We start from the raw sequence: 19,889 nt of genomic DNA, 5'->3' as shown, positions 1-19,889 counted from the left end.
CCTCCTGGGATTACTCCTCCCGGTCGTAAATCAAGCCCCAAAGGAAAAGCTGTAACATGAGCTATTAGACACTTCATAAATGCCTCATTTGCAGGAAAGCTTCACCTGAAACATGCAGGCCATTGCAGGACAAACATCCATGGTAGAATATTCTTTACGGCAGTTTACTGCTTTATATTATCTATCTTTTGTGTGGATGGATATATCGGTTTCTTATCATAGTAAAAGGATGAAGAGGCATTAACTGGATTTGAGACATTTATGAATAATGACACACATTAGTGAAAGTCACTGAAACTCATTCTAAGCAAGGAAATTTTCAGCGAATTTTTTGCCTTTGGTGATTTTTATTGATGAATGAACTTACTTTGTGTCTGTGTTGCTGTAAGCCCTAGCAGTAGTGCTGTGAAGGCAGTGCAGCAGTATGCTGTACAGTCTGCTTTCCTGTGCATTTTCTTAACGGGTTTGGACACAGCTCATCAAGAGCTAGACAATCTTCTATCAGGAATGGCACAGGTATGTTTGGTCCTGCTCCAGACAGGAGGACAGATCCAGAGGCCTTGAAGAGGTCCTTTCCAGCCTTCTAGTCTGTGATTTGCACTAATATAAATTATCAATTAATGAAATAACTGCCTGAGGTCCCTTAGCGCTCTATACAGCCACATAAATTAGTGGCTGTGGTTTAAATTGTATGTCATTTAACTCAATGACACTCCTTTTGCTAACCACAGACTGGTTAATTCTTTATAATCCCATGTTGTAAATTACTTGCTTTTCAACGTAAATCATCATACAAACTTTGCTAGTGTCTTGATACATCAAATTAGGGATCACGTAAACAGGAATGCTTCAATAACTTGCTTCAAGAGCATTGCATAATTCTTGATCACAGTTAAATGTAATCCAGTAAGTATGTAAGTAAGTAAATCAAGACCATTATCAAACAATAATATGACTTTATAATTTTCCTAGTATTTTTCAGTAACCACTGGAAAATCAATACTTACTGCACACTGCTCTCAGTATCAGCTATCAGGAATACTATAGGGTGGAAGATGATGGAGAAAAATAGGCATTTTCTTCAGAACAAATTACTCCGTCTTGCCAGAACAGTACAGATTATGAGTCCAGCCACCAGGACTATTATCAAGTAAGAAAATATTTTTCCTTTGATGTCTTTTTCTAGAATTTGTGGGGCCTTTATTAAACAACAATAGATGGGGAAAAAAATAATTAAGTCCTTCCTTTTGAAATAAATCACTTATAAAGCAATTATACATGATTTATGTTATGTTTGATTGTGGCAGTAAAGGAAGATTCTCTAGATGCGTCATGCTGGCATAATTAGGTGTGGAAACTTCTTAGTAATAAAATAAGCCTTAGACTACAGTCCTGTATGACACACTGGACTTCTTTAGATTAGACTCCATACCTTAGGCTCCTGAGATTACTGAATACTGTAATGTCTTTATTTTTTTCTTAGTATGGCTCAGTTTTAATAACCCCATGGAAATTAGGATATTCAGATAACTAGATCTTCACAGTTAACCTCTCTTTCTATATACAGATAGACAAAAATGGATCATTACAATGATGGTTTTGGATAAAGTTACTCTTTTAGGGAGATCTGCTTTTAGGTAGTGCTGCTCCACAGATATTTCCACTTCTGGTTTTTGACATCTCTTCTTTGGCTGAATACACATGGTCTTGTTCATACAAAATTCCCACTGAAGTTAGCAGGATTAGGCATTTCACCGGGCAATAATCTATCTCAGGATTTGGAGAGGTTGCTACAAGTACGAAGACTATTGACTAATTAGTAAAGCAACTAGACAAATTCATGGAAGCAAAGGACCTCACAGATTATTAAATACATATATCATTATCATTCTTCCCCTGTTGTGATCTCTTTTTCTTTCATCACACATATGAAACTGCCAAGGTCAGAGGAGAAATTTTGGGCTCCGTTGCTCTAACTCACTAACTCCGACCTTACTGCATTTGATTTTCATTTATCTTATATGTAAGAGCTGACGTGAACAACTCTGCAAATACAGATAACTCCTCTCATCTAAAAGTATTAAACCTACATGGTTACTCAATGGTTCTCAATCATTCAAAGTAACCTTAATCTAATAAAATCCAGTCAGTGAGATTGTCTGTGAATAAACATTGAGTGTAAGCTCGGGCAGCATCAGGACTTCTGTTACATATACTCTGAGGTGCCAGTCACTTTTTCCTACATTGCATGGTCAGGCATCAATCCTGTACAACACAGATAAACAATACTAACTAATATATAATATACATTGAAAACGCTATGCTAAAAGAGGTTTTTGAAGGGTTTGCAAAAGCTGTTTATTTTGCCAATGATTTTTAACTTTAAACTTCTATATGCTTCTGAATGGCTGTTTTGTACTTTTATGAAGTGCTGTAGCATCTAAGAAATGCAAATGCTTTTTAATAATATGAACACATCAAAGGGCCTAGGCTTCAGAAATGCCTGCCAATAGCAAACACTACAGTAGGGTTGCTCTCTGAAACTGAAGCTGTCCAGATACGGCTCTTAGTCATTAATGCTCATTTCATCTTAGTGTTTTGTAAAACATTACTAAATAAAGACTTTAAATAATAATTTTACAAATAACATTGCTATGTATCATACACATGCTATAATAACTGTATGTCTCAATACCTGACTCAGGTAAGAAAGTTGGAGGACAAAGCTGGAGATTTATAAGGCATAGGTGAGACGGCGAAGGTACTCTATAAATAAATATTTTTGAGTGTTTACTTATACCACAGAGGCATGTTACTATACTGAAGATTGCAGCTGTGCAATCCCAAGCAAACACTAGTAGCAGGTTGTACAAAGGATTTGTCAGGCTCTGACAGTTTGAAATCTGATCTATTCAGCTATTTGATCAGTTGCAATGACTGATACTTAGCAACAGAATGTCTCTGGATTAAGTCCAGTGTGGAAGTCCTGCCATTTGCTAGTCTTTCCAGTTTCTGGCACCAACTGTATTTTGGACATCCTGATAAATCTAATCTGTAAAGGTGACTTTTTTTCTCTAGACCCAGATTCTGTACAAGAGTGACTGTAGTTGCTTAGGCATAAGGTCTGTCCAGCAGAGTGTCTTGTCTCCAACAATGGGCAGTAGCAGATGCTTATAGAGGGAGCTTAAGGCCAGGTCAAAGGTAGAGGCAGGCATGTAATTATGGTAGTGATGGGGTGGCTTACAAGAGGTATGTGTGGTACATCTTGCTCAACACAGCAGCATGCACATGGCACTCTGAGCTGACTCGGGGCTCCTTCCTCTTTACCTTGTTACACTCCTTGTCTTTGGCTACCTGTGATTTTAACCTACTCCCCTTTTGACTAAAGATTTTGTAAGTAAAAGGGTCTCTATGATACACCACCTAAATTAGTAAGAGTAGCATCAGGCCAGTGGAGTTACTTTAGAGGTGCACTGGCATAACTATGATTAAATTGGTTTCTCTAATTCTATTATTATCTTTCTGTAATTAAAATTCCAGTAAGGGGATAAAGCAGTTGTCTTGAACAGCACTGCGTATATTAAAAACTGCCAGATTTCTTTGTATTCCATACACATAACTATCTATGACTACATTATATTTATATCTACCACCTTCAATATATTAAAACCCTCAATTACTGCTACCTAAGTATTACTAATGTATTATTACTGTCGCCTGAAAGGACATCTTATTACGAAACACTCTTTCAGCAGATGAAAATGCAAAGAAATTTCAGCTGACAAAAAACTGTGGCTCAGGCACTGCCTTCGTATCTTGAATTAGAAGTTCAGGCATTCCTTGATCAAAAGTTCTTTTTCTGTAATCAGTATTTTAAAATTCTCCAAAACCTGAAAGTCTAATGTAGGATTTTCTCTTGTGTATTTACACATATGGGACACATGCATATACCCGCGTAGTGTAAGTTTCTTAAAAGGAGTTATTTCTCTGCAATAAGCTCAGAGACAGGATGCCAAGTTATGTACCCTTTGTACTACACTGTTCTTATGTGATTACACAAATCCCACCACCAAATACACGTGGTCTCCTTGAAACACATCCTCAGAAATCCTCTTTAGTTTGCTGCACAGTAGAATGTTGTTTAGCTGAGAGGTCATCCCACTGGCCTCGATCAGGCAGGAAAGCAGCTCCTCTGTGTTGATGCACTGATTGTAAAGCTGCCTTGCACTATGCTGTCTCTCAAACAAGGTCTCACACCTTGCTAAGGGAATGATTCACAATAAGGCCTCAACTCAATACTACTGCTGTCCATCATCTATCATATTATTTGAGAAATTAGTATCACATGGAATTTGCGCAAGTATTCCATTGTCCCTCACTGTATTGAGAAATTGTGTCAAGTGTACAAGGGCCTCAAGCTCCTCTTTGTCTGTCACTGAAAGGGTGGCCATTCTGCACAAGAACAATCCATGCTCCAGCGTCCCATGTACATCCTAACTGCTTTGCATTTCTAGTTGAATAAAAAGATACATACATTTATATGTATGTATATATACCTAAACTACAACATAAGGAACCAGTCTAGTGTGCAAATACATCTGAAGAAACAATGCAATATTTGCAAAGTTACAAAGAAAGAAAAGAACTTGTAGGTTCTGCTCTGTTTTAACAGTATTTCTCCAATACTAAGAAAAAGAGTCATAGAACGTAAGCTGCAGGTGCACACAACCCTGAATGTTTACAAGTTTACTTGTGGATAAAATCTAAACTCCTCTGTAAAGCTCTTACTTTTACAAAAGCATTTAACAAAACCTAGGCTGTTCTTCAGTAATGCTAGAATTACAACCTTCCGTGATGCCCTTTGAACATGAACACTCAGTTCTCACGAGGGATACGAACAGCAAGTTTGACAATAGTCCGAGTTTTATAAATCCATTTATAACATTTTATACAGTTTGTACTATTTTATATAACTTGTGTGTATATGAGCATGTGTGTATACACATATAGATACATACAAAAATCATAGAAAAATACATTTCTAATTTTTTTTTTTTTTTTAATTAAAAAGGACTGGTCATGTGGTTAATAATTTCAAGTGCTGTTTTTTAAGTAGATAGGGTAAATACATAATCCAAACTTTTGGAGCTGATAATTTCAGATGCTGCTTAGCAGGAAGGTGACTGGGTTTCAGGTAATTTTTCTGATTTTTAAATATCAAGACAAAAGAATAAAACCAACAAACTTAAATAGCTTGCTGTTTTACTAAAAAAGAATCCCACACTTCTTGATCTTAGTCTTATTCCCCAAATGCACATCCTGTCTTTTGAGTAGGTGAGTAAAAGAATTTGTTGAGCAAAAGTTCTCAATGTTTCCACTCGCATATTTGGTATGTTTGGAGCAAATCTGTAGCCCAGCCCCCAGGCTGCCTAAGCAAAGAACCCACAAAAAGAACAGGGGACATAAAAAGCAGTTCTTCTCATACAGTTTATCAACAGTTTCTCAAGTTTATCTGCCTGGCAGAATAAACTTTAATTCAGTCTCCATCCTAGCCCAAACCAAACATTTCCTCTAACAAGAACAAAGGCTTCAGGATCTGCTCGGCAAAAAATCATCTTGTACTGGTTCTGCTTGAGATATACCAGCCCTGCCTTGCAAAGGAAGTTAAAGCCTACGTAAGACTTGGTCGTACAGTCTCATGGAGAGTCAGATCTTGCCTTCTGCTCTACCATACCAACAACAGAGTTGTTCTGTGGCACAAGATGAAAGAGATAAAACATCACAAAGAGGCAGAAATACTGAAAATGGCAGGCTTCTGTCCAACCTGATGAATTGTAGGTATCTCTGACCTCTGGGCCTCCTGAAATAAGGCATATTTCAAATCAAGGCCCACACCAAACACAGGTACTTGAACCATGTAGCTCTCCCCAACTCTAAGATACTCAGCTTTATTTCTAAAATTATTTAACTTATTTTTTTTTCCCCAAGTGCAGCTTGGTTTGTAGCTCTTAAACACTACAGTGATGTGCGTCACGTAAAACCATAAATAGGTGCAAAGTTAGGTAACCAGAACTAACACTTAGCATAAAAAAAGTTCTGGACTTATTTGTCTCCACATCTCCGCAACACCTCCCTTGCAATTTCATACACTTGAACATCTGTGTTTTCCTTTAGCTAAGGAATAAATTCCACCCAGATTATATAAAATTGTCTTTATAAAAAGACCTCCATGCAACGTATCCAAGTAGGGACACCATATGGTATTTTGGGGCTGACCAAAATGAACTGTCATTAACTGGCTTTTGAGTACTTTTCCACATTAACATTTCCTTAATTATATTTTTCTTAATGGAAACAACATTTCAGATAAAAATAATACAATACACCTGGAACATGCTGTGAATGCAAGGTTATATCTTTCTCTATTGCATATGGCAATAACTTTATAATTAAAGCAATCATAATTCTTCATCTGTTGAGTTATCCGCCCTCATGTTCAGTAGCACCAAACTACAAATGCACATAACTTTTTCTTTCACACGTACATGAACATGCATAAAAATGCATGTAATTCCTGCAAAGCAGCCTGCAACGCAGCCTGCAACAATAGGTCCAAACAAAAACATCACTAAGACCCATTTCTGCAATCATTATTTATAGGAATAATCCTTTTCTAGTCAGCAAAACTAATTGCAGGTGAGACTTTAGCTTTATGTATCATGAGAAAACACATAAATTTGGCATCAGACATTTGTACTTTATTAGAATTGAGTGTTTTTCAAATTAATACAATGTTTGGGATGATGTGTGTCAATGGAAATAAACTAAGTTGAAAAACTGGATAACCACTGAAGAAAACTGAAACTCCCTCCATAGTGTAAGATAAGGAAATCTCACTCAGGTAATCTATGGAGAAGCTGGTGAAGTTCCAGCTGTCCAAGTTAGGTTTATACAGTCCTTGTACAATGGAGGCATTAAAGTGGTGGCACTATCTTCTATTAGAATAAGATCTTCATTTTACATTCCTAAATGTATATATAGCTCTTCATACTTAAGATTGTTAATCATGCCAAAACTAGTATTAGTTAGGTTTTTTATATGTAGTTGGTCTTACAGTTTCATAAAATGGGTACTGAAGACACAGAACCCGTGACGAACATAGCCTTTCTGTATTAAAAATGGCTGTTAAAACAAAGCTTGTTCATGATCTCATTGCAATTGTTTCTGTTTGTATAACAGAAATGTTCTGAATGGCTAAAAAAATGGCTAAAAAGTATTAACCGTCAAGATCCCCTAAACACAGTCCTGTGTTGGAATTTAGAAAGCATGCAGAGGTGCTGCACAGAGGACAGCATGCAGTAAGCAGTATGCAGCTGAAATAATGGGTGGAAAGAGGAGCATCCTTACCATGTGAAGCGCTAAATGCAACCCTGTTTACACTGTGAGATAAGACTGGCTAACGGGACCTATGTCAGAACATGCTCAGGTGCTATATAAAGGTATTAGTATCTTATCTCCAGTGGAACCACCTGTGTGTAGGATTTGGCTTTATACATATCCCACGTCAGTACATTCGTTTGTCTCTGCTAATGACAGACAGGCAAGTCACCTTCACAACCAAATCCAAAATTATCAATGTCTTAACTAATCAAAGCAATAACAAGACCTGAAGTCAAACTAGCAAAGAGCTAACTTCCTCACTATCATAACAGCCAAAAGAATTTAAAATTATCAGAATTCTGACTGTATGATCCAATTCACAGGATCTCATTTTCAAGACAAATTCCTAACTCTCATTAAGGCATCAGTTTCAAGCAGAGCTTGTAATATTGCATTATATCACCACATAATTTCTTGAAATAGCAAACTTTGCAATTCAAATAACTTCCAGTTTGAAGTAGTGACGAGAATCATTGGAATGTTCTGAACCTATATAGGGCTGATGTCACAGCTCCATATAATAGGACCATAGGGAAGTTGGTACCTGTTGTATTTCATATGAACTGTTAAAGTGCTATTCAGGCACTGCTGAGCAGCAGAGAAACTGTCATTAACTAACTGCTGTTACAGTCGACAGATTTTTACATGTAACAGTAAAAGCACTTATTACTATCAGGTGAATATAATTTACTTTCCTTATCACTCTGAAGCAATACAAATACCTTGAGAAAATCAATTAATTATTTAAAGCAAAATCCTCAACCTCTCTTAGCCAAAATACATATTTAAAATGTCTGCTTTTATCTACTGAAATAACAGACTTATAGTCAAATAATAAAGCAAATTCAGTGTTTCTAAAGATCAAACCAATTTTGTTCCTATTACCCATGCTCACTGACATCACTTACTGTTTTTTTCAGGGATTTTTGTCTAAGAAGTTTTACAAATAACCATTTTCCTACTTGCGTAATAAAAACATAACACGTTTCCATCATACTATAGTCTGTGGATGCCCCATCCCTGGAAGTGTTCAAGGCCAGGCTGGATGGGACTTTGAGCAACCTGGTCTAGTGGAAGGCGTCCCTGTCCATGGCAGGGGAGTTGAAACTAAATGATCTTTAAGGTCCCTTCCAATCCAAACCATTCTATGATTCCATGATTCTATGTTTGTAAAGAACAGACCAAACACTGATTCACCAGAGTTCTCCAATACACACTTATTAAATTGACATAACTCAAGGAAGCTACTTTCAAGTTTGTACACTTCAAGTTGTAGGTAAAATTTTTTTGTGACTGGTAACAGGATTAATCCCTCGGCTTCTGTGGCATCCCAGCTCTGACAGGTACAGAGCACAGCCAGGGGTATTCTGTTCTACTTCTGGGAGTCTGGGGACTCCCCGCTCCTTTCAGGAATGCTCTGCATCAAGACAAATGGGTATAAACTGTACTGATATGCTGAAAAATACCAAAAAAGGCCTTGGTCAGGCAAATATACATTGTGGTTGAGGGCTTAAATATGCTGAATGGTTTACTAAGTAGAAAGAGTTTAACCTTTTTCCAGAACTCTTGCATTGTGAACTCTTCTAGGCATTTTGCCAACAGCATTTCTATTTCTAAGTACTCTACCAGATGATACCTAAATGCCATTGTAGGCTACTTGTTTATCCATACACACTTTCTTTAAGGTCACATGCAGTTAGCAATACTTCTGTGTTAGTGGTATCACTGATAGTCATGGTGGTTTCTCATAATTTAGAGTCTGTAAATGTTCATAATCAAAATCTGTAACTACTCTGAAATGTCTGTCCCATACTATAATTTTTAAAAGCGGGAGCCATGTTGCAGATAAAGTTTTGGACATGAGAAGTGTTAATTGTTGTGACCATGTGAGTCTGCAAGGAAGCTAATGTAAATGACCCTAAACTGACAAATTATTTTCTTTCTCTCAGTGTTTGGGGTTTTTTTAAAGCTGAGATTTTCAAGTAACAATGCAAGGGTAAAACCTGCAAATGGATATATGGGGCTTCAAACCCCAACTGTTAGAATAACTTCAGTTTTTGGTTATTATTATTTTAGCAAGTATCTAGCTAACATACCAAGCTATCCTAAATGCAGTTCACATCAAATACGGAGCTCTACAATTAAGGCAATGCTGGCAGAAATCCATTACTAATGAATAACATATCTTCTGAAAATTTTCTTTCAGAGCCAAATAAACATTTTTCCCCGATTATCACTGTTTATATATGTTTTCTTAGATTGCAACAATAAACTGCAAGCATTCTCATGCCTTCCCTTAAGAGTGTCATCTTTTTAAACATACAGGGTTGTCGGATGTGAGAGCTGAGGGTTTCCTTGTGTTGAGAGCAACTTGGAAGACCTGGAGGTGTGGGAATTCTTCAAGGCAGTGCTATGCCCATTTTTGTGCGTGTGAGCGCTATTTCTCATACTCCTGTAAGTATTAGTGCCAAGACAATTTTCACTTCAAAATTTAAACTCTTCTGTCATTTCAGGCATGGTTTTCAGACCTCTGATGTTTGCATAGAAGGTGACAGTATTATTGAATTAGAAGTGTTGGGGAGGAAGGCGGTGGGTGGTGGTGTGAAAGAGAATTGTGAATACCGTGGGCTCATTTTTACAGACAAGAAATGTCATAGGTGTGAACGCTTAATTTATTGTTTCCATGCTTCGAGTGGGAATATGCTTCAGCAGCTTCAATCTTACGAGCGGGAATGACACCTCCTGAATGTATGCAAATTCCCCGTATCAAAGGGTAATTTTAAAAATAGGCTTTAAGTAGCAGGATGCCTAATTAGTTCTGATACCGAGTATGCGATCCCGACTTTATTAAGCTAAAACTGCAGGTTTCAGTGCCGGCTTCCTTGGAAGTCGAGTATGACCGGGATCAAAAGATCGTATTTGCTGTAGCCTCTGCCGGTTAAGACCTGCTTTCACTGTGCTGTGAAATCAATGGGGAACTCTATTAACCAGCCTTCTCAGGAGAGCTCCACAAAACATCCCCCCAGAAAAGCTTCCTCTTCGAAAGAAGGCAGCCCGTTCCCCTGTCCCGACCCTCGTGCCCCGTATGTCCTGCTGTTCCGCTACCGCAAAAAAGACAGGCACCACTCTTCCACCCTCCCGACCCGGTGCCTTTTATACCTGTCATTTACGGGCATAAAACTTCAAGAGCGGAGTACATAGGCGCCTCCAAATCCCGCTCCGAGCCCATACACCGACACCCGACAAATCGAGCCGCCCAAAGCGTTGCCACCCCGCCCCACACCCCCCACGGCCGCCTCGCCCCATGCCCCACACCGCCCGCCCCGCCCCGCCGCCCCACACGGTGCCCCGTTAACCCGCTCCGCTCCCCGCGCTCCGCACCCTCGGGGACGGCTGCGGAGGGGCACAAGGAGCCGGCCTCGGCCCCACCGCGGAGCCCCTGACTGGGGGTGCCCGGCGCTGTCCGGGAGCAGCGGCAAGCGCCACGGCGGCCGGGCCCGGGGAGCGGCGCGGGCGCTATGGGCGGCAGGGGGAGCTGCGGGGCGGGCGGTAGGGAGCGGCGGGGCCCACCGGGCCCGGGTTACCTTCGGGGTTGGCGCTGATGAAGACGCGGACGCTCCTGCTGCTCGGTACCAGGTGGGACGGCAGCGCCGAGAGGTTCCCGGAGAAAGCTGCCCGCCGCAGCGCCGCGTCCCGCGGGCAGGGAACCCTGCCGCCCGCCCCGGCCGGCCACATCCCGCCGCGCTGCAGGGCGATCTTCGCGGGCGGCCGCCGGGCCCCGGCTCACGGCAGCCCCTGGACCGCCGCGGGAGCGGCAGCGCTCGCCACTGGCTCGGCAGCGGCCATGCGGACCGTCTGGATGCCCGGGGTCACCGCCCGACTTCTCGGTGGCGGCGCGGTTGGGGCTGGAGCCGTCGCCCGGCGCCGGGGCGCGGGGGCAGCGAGGAGGGGAGGCGAGGCGCCGGCCGACCCCCGCGCCGCTCCCCGCCGGCGGGCAGCGACGGGCAGGGCGCGGGAAGAAAGTTTGCGGCGGCGGCGGCGGCGGCGGCGGGACGGAGGCAGCCTGGACCCCGGCACCGCCCGCCCCGCCTGCGGCTGCCGCGGAGAGCAGCGGGAGGCCGGGCGGCGGGAGAGCCGCTCGCTGCGCGGTCGGGCCGACGAGTGTCTCGGGTTTGCGGTGTCCAAAGCAGGGACGTCTCCGGCAAGGCTGAGGTCGCCTTCCCTCCTCCGAGTGTGTCACAGCCCTGGGATCGGATTTTTATAGGAAAACCGCTGCTGGCTCATCCTCTGGGCTCTGAAGAGTTCAGAGCCCTTCTAGTGTTTTGTTCTGTAATCGCCTGCACAGGAGTCCCACCTGCTCAGTTACAAAAGAGAGATGCTCTTGCTGCTTTTTTCTTTATCTCCCTTTTTTTAATCAGTTATTTATTTATCGGAATAAATGAAAAGCCCCGGCTTGAAGAATGAAAGAGGAAGGAAGCAGCGAGGCCAGCCGCCGGCGGAATGCGGTCCCTTTGCAGCAGTCAGTGGCGGGGCATCCCGTCGGGCAGCGCCGATGAAATATTCAGGAGGGCGGTGGGGTCGGGCCGCGGCTCTGCCGTGCACCGGGGCCGATCCCCGCGGGAGGGCGGCGGCGCGGAGCGGTGCGGCGCGGAGCGGCCCCAGCCCCAGCGGGCGGGCGGCCTTGGGCGAGCCGCAGAGTTTAGAAACCTCCCGGGGAGGGGCGGGCAGGCAGGGACCTGGCAGCAAAGCGGAGAGGAGGGGCTGGGGGGGGAGGGCAGGGGTGGGCACGGGGGGACCCATCAGCCTGATGAATCTGGGCCGTGGGAATACCTCCTCGGGAGGGAGATGCAGACTCCGGCAGAGGGGTTTGCAGCTGTTTTGGCGTGCTTAAAAGCTGGAGAGAAGTGTCTTTCATGCGGGTAGTATCTATATAGGCTAGTTCATGTGCTGTATCTGATACAAAGCTGGTTTGTGCATTTACACATATTACATACATATAATACGCTATGTATAATGTATATCAACCAACCTTATAGTGTATTTATACACGGTATTTAAGAGCTGGGGTGTTGTCGTCCCCCCACCCTTTCGGCACTCAGCTGCTGCCCGCCCCTGCCCGCTGTGGCAGGCAGTGTCGGCAATAGGGGAGGCTGCGTTAGTTCAAGGAGATAATGCTACTAAAGTAGGCAAAAGCAAACTGCTCAGCTCTTCAGTAACGAAGGTGACAGCCAGATGGGTTACTTAAGTATTGCTGAGCAGATTTTTTTTTTTAATCTGCTTTCTTAAAGATACAAGACATATGCAGATCTGTGTCCCGTGTGTATTTGCATGTGGGTATAAGGGAGTAATTCTGTTGGTGTTTGCTTGCTGTTGCTTTATTAGTTCAGCATCCCATAAATTTTAAGCTGATTTCAACCAACTCAGAAGGGTAGAGTTTAAGATAGTAATTCTCAAAGAGTTAACATTTGGTAAATTCTGTGACCATAGCTGGGCAGGGGCGAGTGGGTTTATCTGCAAAGAGAAAAAATATGTAGTGTACATTTCAGTCATTAATATTGAAATGTCAACATTGGACAGAGGAGTTGTGCCATTGTGGAACGGCATGCCTAGGAATTGGAAAATCCCGCTTTCAGGCAAAGTGTATATTCTTGTAGGATTCAGCAGTTTCCAATAAGGAGCAAATCTCACTTGAAGCCTTTCATGGTAGATATACATATTTCTCTTCTCTGTGGATTCTCCGATGCTGTGTTTAAGACAAGCCCGAAGCTGTGGTATAATTTGGTTAAAAAATCTGACAGTCATGAGATGCAATTCCCTAGGAAATGAGGCTTCATATATGTCACTGCTTACAAATCTATTGGTCTTATCTGCACTTCTCTTACCCTTTGTATAGCCAATGTGCTTAGACGTGCCTTTTTCTGGCTTGTGTCATGAACAGGTAATTTCTGTAATACAGAGCTGAAAAGCATCTCCTCGAGGCTGCAGACAGTTAATGAATGCACAGAGGAAATGATTTATAGTGTAGGCTGAATTACGTCTTACATGCTTTGCTGGGACCAACCCTCGGCTGGGCTATCTCCTTTCCTTCTCCAGCATGAAGTACCAGGCAGTTCTTGAATACAAACATGCTTGTGGAAGCAGCTCCTGGTAAGGATGCAGAGAATCTCACTTCATATTGCTGCTGCCTTAGTGTTACCATCAATAAATTTCTCAGACAGCTTCTTTGACAGATGAGGCTCGTTGACCTACTCCTTTACCATGCCAGCCATAATGCAGTGTTTTTTAAGGCTCTTTTTGGCAGTCAGTCATCTTTACCAAGTTGAAAACTTGAGCTTGCATAATTTAAATTCTTTTGGAATTTTGCCTTTGACAGCGCTGACAACAGCATCAGCTTTTAACTGAATATATTGTCTCATGAACCCAGGCTGAAGGAAGTGGGGCCAGGCCTATCATTTCCAACTGTTCACCCTGTCTGTTTGTTGCCTGGGTGTTACGGCTCTGTGGCAGGCAGAGTTGTGTTGCATGTGAAGCAGGTAGTCTGTGCAGCTTGCAGGCTCCTGCTATGCAGGTCAGAATGTGTGCTGATCTATATTACTATTTTGATCCGTAAACTGGATTGCCCTTATGCATGACTCAGCTTCCTGCCATGGTAGCTGCCACCTCTGTGGAAGCTGAACTGGACAGATGCCTCAGAGTGGTAATCTCTTCAGCTGCCCGGCTTCAATCTGTCTGCATTTGGGGCTCAACATCCTCACATTCAGCACCTGTGAATATAAAATGCTGGGAATGAAGGAAAGCTGAAATGGAGAGGATAAAGAAGTGATTACAGAGAAACTAATCTATTGCTTTACCTGAGACTTAGTCCGTATGAAAGCACTCTGGGTTATCTCAGTTTGGAGATTAGTTGGTAGCTTTTCTTAAATTAAAAAAAAAAAATTTTTTTAATTCAATGAAAAGAAAAATAATGTAAATGAATGCTGTGTATACCCAAAGACAAATCAAACTGTTGTGTTCATTAGAAAACATACATCAAAATTATCCTGTTTCATATTGAATAACAGATTTTGTAGATTTTTCATTTAGGAAAATTTACTGCTTTAGAAATGATATTTTAGAGTTGGTGTCTGTATTTGAGTCCCAAACTAGTTACGAGGAAGCTGCCTGGGCAGAGATTCTCATCCTGTAGAAGAGATTGCAGAGCATTGCCTGAAGGCATGATCCCCAAACTTTTGCACTGACTTTACTGTACTTGAGGCAGATCTTTGGTGTCTGTCATTAAAGTATCAGTGTCATTAAAGTATCTGTCATAAAGCATCAGCTTTTAACTGAATATATTGTCTCATGAACCCAGGCTGAAGGAAGTGGGGCCAGGCCTATCATTTCCAACTGTTCACCCTGTCTGTTTGTTGCCTGGGTGTTACGGCTCTGTGGCAGGCAGAGTTGTGTTGCATGTGAAGTACAAGAAGTATCCTTGTGCTGAACAGGAATAAAACCAAAGCTGTAATTCTGCAAGTGGCTTCATATAAATATGGCTGGTAGTTTGTTCCTGAAAAACCATAAATCAGTGAAGTAGCAGGGAATCTTTACTCATATACACTCAGTATACATTTTTTCCCTTTTATCTGAATACTTGTTAGTTATCATTCTGGCCTTATTTGCTCCAAGTCCAGATATATTTAATGAAGCTACAGAATACATCCCTTCATAAAACATGTAAGTTATCCAAGTTATTCCTGATGGCCTGATCCTTCTGTAATTCAGACAGCAGTCCCACAGGAAATAGTAAGACTCTGGAGATAGAAAGAAGTATGGCTCAGTAGTCCTGATCAAAATCCATGGAGATCAATCACCAAGTTGTTTGGCTTAAACCCAGCATGAATAAGGGTTTGCAGTTTACAAAAACTTTCTGAGACATGGCATTCTGAGTTGAGTTTTGTGTAAAAATGGGCATTACATTATATAGCCTGAAGATCTTGGGAAGTAACATGACTGATACAGGCAGTGTTGTGATTCAAACTGTGAGAAACAAATTCTGCCTGCAAGATCAATTTATAGTTTTGTTCATATGTGCTCTTTTGGAAATCCTATACCAAGTGTGTGACAGGGTCATAATAGTGGAGGGGTTTTTTTAATATCTTTCAAATAGACTGTTTTGCCCTGTACTAAAATAGAGTCACTGGGGTATGACTTAGGTACTTAAAATACCTGTCAGTTCTCCTCAGATGTTTGGAGCCTGGTTCTGCCAGGGGCTGCACGTTGAGCCTTCCTATTGTCTTCTTTCCAAAATGGTAGCTATTTGCAGGAACTGGGAATGCAGGGTCTTAAGATCAGGTCAAAAATCAAAGTTTAAGGGTCAGCAAATTGACCAGCATTTCCACTTTTCACGTAGAAGCTAAAAGACTCCTCTGTGGAGTTACATCTTCTGATTGAATACTAACTTAAAGCCGAGTGTTTTTTTGCCACTCCCTAGCAAGCTGGCCCAGTTTTAGGAGCAGGCAAAGCAGGCAGTTGCCTAGAGCGACAGACAAAAGGAGGCAATAAAATCCCGTTTCAAGCAAGCAAGAGACCCTGTGACTCTGTGCCTGTTTCTGCCTGTTTAATGAGGACTTGGTGTGTTCCCCAGGCATCATTGTCCCCAAGCTGCTGAGGTGCTGAGACTAAGCAAGCTCTTTACCACCAGAACCGTGGCCGCAGTCCTGTTGTTTGAATATCCCATCTATTTGTTCTTGTCTCTGCTTCAGCTTCCTACTGCTGAAATGTGGGGAGAAACTTTCTGTGCTCCTTCTCTGCTCCTTTTTCTTGACAGTGCTGTATTACTTTTGCTGGGGTGGTTGGATTGGCAGGAGTGCAGAGGCAGATGTGCTGAGACTAGAGAACTCACAGAATTCATGCTTAACTAAAAAAAACCCCTGTTATTATTATCCTTGCAAATTAGGAATGACAGGCTGCTGAGACTTACTGAGTTTATATTTATATCAAGAAACTGATTGCAAGAAATAAGAAATGTTTTAGGAAATCATACATGGGTACTGGGTTCCTGTAAGGACCCTTTACAGCCATTTCAGGGTTGTTAGCTCTACTTGATGTAGACTTCTATTTTCCACCTAGTTTCAAGTTCTAAAAAGGTTTGTTTCCTTCCCTTCTCCCCTCACTCTCGTACTTTGACACCTCTAGGCTTTTGGGATGAATCTCTTCCATACTGTGAATAGGTTGCCGGATCAGGCTTTGCCAGTAGACTCAATGGTAGCTTTCAGTCTCACTGACAGCATGGTTATAAGCTCTAATGGAGAACCTCTCTGGAGTGATAGTCATTTCACTCTACCTCTCTTCAGAGGAGCTACTTGAGCAGCAGAGTTTTGTGAGTTAACTGCAAGGTTTGAAAGGTGATGCTGTATTGGTTCGCGTCAGGTTCACAGTTCGGTTTGTCGTGTCATCCAAAGGCATACGCTGAAAGCATTGGTAGGCTGGCATCCACCACACATCAAGATCCTTCATAGCATGGTAGGAAATGTGTATGGATTACAAAAAAAAAAGACCATCCAGTCTTAATGTGAGAAATAAGAATTTGGAAAGCATATTACATTTCATTAGATCTTGCAACTTCAGTCAGTCAGTGGGTCGCATCAGGAGGAGATGTATGGGAGGCAGATTATCCCATATTGGGCCACTGGAATGTTCTTACACTTTCTCTGAAACACCTACATTACTACATCAAAAGAGGATGCTAAACTTTGGTCTCATAAAAGAAGGACAAGTTTGAGTTTCTGTGGTTTTTAGTCTAGGAATACATTTTTCCTGTGGGTGAGCTGTAATGAAATTCTGGTAACTTCTCTGTGTTCTCTGCACAATTTAATAATAAAAAAGTTTTCTTTTTCCATTTTCTTATTTTGCTTTTGAATATACACTGTGTTAAGTCTTCAAACCAAACACTTTCACAAGTGCTAAGAAGGGGACTCCAACCTGGAATAAGAGTTCCAAATATAGAGGTGTAAGAAAAATCCTGGTTTTCAGGAGCTGCCAGGCAATGTAATTATGCACCTGTACAATATACAGATTAATTCATATTACAAGGAAAATAGGGAAGATAATATCTCTAAGCTGGTTAGATTTGTACCTTTGTAACAGTGGTACTTCATTCTTGCCTCCAAGTCCCAGTCTTATTTGCCAGGGGGCATTGGCACAAGGAATTTTGTCCTAAAAAACAGCGCACCACCAGGAATCACCTTTAACCTCTGGAATGACAGTGGTCTGAAAATGGAAGAGGGCTGCATGAGTTTTTTTCCTTTCTTTCTTCTTTTTAAGCTTTAGAAATTTTCTGTGTTCTTTGAAACCTAACAAAGCAAACATAGCCTTTTCTCTTAAAATGTTGTAAGTGGCTATACCACATCTTTATTTTTATCTCATGTCACACTTGATTGAAAGGTTCTTCACAGCTAAAATAACATGATGAAGGCATGGAAATTATTTTTATCATAGTTTTTACTGGAAGCTTTAAAGAAATCTGTTTCTTCATAGAGAATTAGTGTTCTCTTGCACACATAAATAGAGGTACATCCCCAAGGATAGGCATGTACATACGAGTACACGCACACTCAAAAGATACTCAAGGACATATTGATTGCTATATTCACATGGGGATTATGCAATAGTAAGATTTCCAAGTTAGTCATTCCAATTTGCCCATATAGCTTTACATTTTACCCTGTTGCACGTATACATTATAGCAATCTTTAATTAACTGACCCAGTACTCTATTTTACCATCCCTTGGCACAACTCAGTGCTGAAAAGAGGAGTGTTCACTTAATGAGCAGTATTCAAGTGTTGGTCAGTGTGCATTCAGTGGCATACTTGCAATTCACCATTCAGAGTCTGTTAGAAGACAGAAGCAGTCTTTCTCTCCTCAGCTCTTCCGTATAATTTCCCAAGCTAGTAAGTATATAAGCACTTCCAAAATCTGAATAACACCCAAGACAGAAAGTTTCATTATTGAAGCATACTTGTTCCACTGAAGCACAGGAAAATTAACACCTAAAGTATCCGTTAATTTTGGACGCCCTCTCTGTGAGACCAAGGACTGCGTTTTTGCAAAGTAACTGCTATTAGATACTAACTACAAGACACAACTTTTATCAGCTTCAGTTGCAGCTGAGAGTGTTCACTGTTTTTGTGTTTTAACCTTCAGACTTCCATGTCAGGTGCCCAGAAAATAAAGAACCTAGAATTAATGACCACCCCTGAAAAACTTAAATGACTTAATTAGCATCCTAGGAAGTCTATGGTGGAAGCCAGGATGGAATGTAATTCCTTCCCTGTCTGGATCAACATTTACTTTCTTAGCCATGAAATCATTTATTTTCCTGTAATTCCTTGCCTCATTCCTGCACCTCCTAACCTCAGCTAAAAATAAATCAGCAATCTGCTTGGTTTTATGATCCTGCATCATCCTTAAAGGTTATCCATACTTACAACATAGGTAAAATATGCTTCCATGTGTTTTTAACTTGCTCGGTGAGCTGTAATTCCCCCCTTAGCCCACCGTGACAGTCTTCTCACATGCTTAGTCTGCTTCCCTAAGGACTTACCCAACTTCACTCTCCTTTTTTTATCCCATTCATCTTGTCTCACCCAGTCCTTTTATCCTTTTCCTAGTTTCTTGTCCAATCTGTCTGTCTCCATCACCAACCACCTATTTTTTACCTCTCTTAGCTACTGATCCCAGTCTCCGAATATGCTCTTTTTGTGCAATCTCAGTGTCTTCCCCCCACCTTGTCCTCATCTCTTTGGCCAACCACTCACTCTTAAATATTCTGGCCCTGCGCTTTCTAGGGATCATGTCATGATGCAAAGCTGTTTTGGTCTCACTTTCCGCCCTGTTCCCCATCTTACTTCAGTCCTCCCTTTCCCCTCTGCCTGCTCTGTTCCCCCCCATCCCAGGGGTGGTGGGATGGTCCCTGCTGCTCTGTGACAGACACTCCTCCTAGGACAATAATAAGGAGCTTTAGTTATTAAAAATACATAATGGTAGCGGTGACAAGTATGGTAAAGTTCCATATGGTGAGAACATCTGAGGTGGACCTTCTGGGTCCTTCCATCCTTCTGATGGAGCTTCTGGGTCTGGAAGTTGCTTAAGGCAGCAAAGACGGATCACATTGCCCTCCCTCTGTGGAAATGCAATCTAAATACAAACCAGAAAGTAAAGGAGGAGGAGAGACAAAAGGCTGAGATGTTTCTCTGTGAGTCTGCGCAAGCTGCTGCGCTGCTGCTTTTGCATAGATTGTTATGGCAAGTAGTCTTGGAATTGTATTCGAAACAGCAATTAGGTAGAGGCTGAGTCTAGTGGGTACGTACGTGTCTGCAGCAGAGTTAAGAGAAAGCCATTTGTTGTGCAGGATTTTATGGATGTTTTCTTCTTCTAAGTGAACTTGCTTACCACCAGTTGCTTACCTG

The 19,889-nt window shown here is 41.8% G+C and overlaps 1 protein-coding gene across 1 annotated transcript in view; it reads right to left on the bottom strand.

Moving 5' to 3' along the window:
• Positions 1-12,196, bottom strand: part of NWD2 (NACHT and WD repeat domain containing 2) — a 62,764-nt gene extending 50,568 nt beyond the window's left edge. The window contains exon 1 of the mRNA XM_030492215.1: positions 11,025-12,196. Coding sequence (XP_030348075.1) covers positions 11,025-11,175 — 151 coding nt within the window. The 5' untranslated portion in view covers positions 11,176-12,196. The remainder of the gene's footprint in view (positions 1-11,024) is intronic.
• Positions 12,197-19,889: the final 7,693 nt, after the last annotated feature.

Source organism: Strigops habroptila, chromosome 7, assembly GCF_004027225.2.
Source record: "Strigops habroptila isolate Jane chromosome 7, bStrHab1.2.pri, whole genome shotgun sequence".
NCBI classification, from domain to species: domain Eukaryota; kingdom Metazoa; phylum Chordata; class Aves; order Psittaciformes; family Psittacidae; genus Strigops; species Strigops habroptila.
This window is presented reverse-complemented; position numbering and strand designations above follow the sequence as displayed.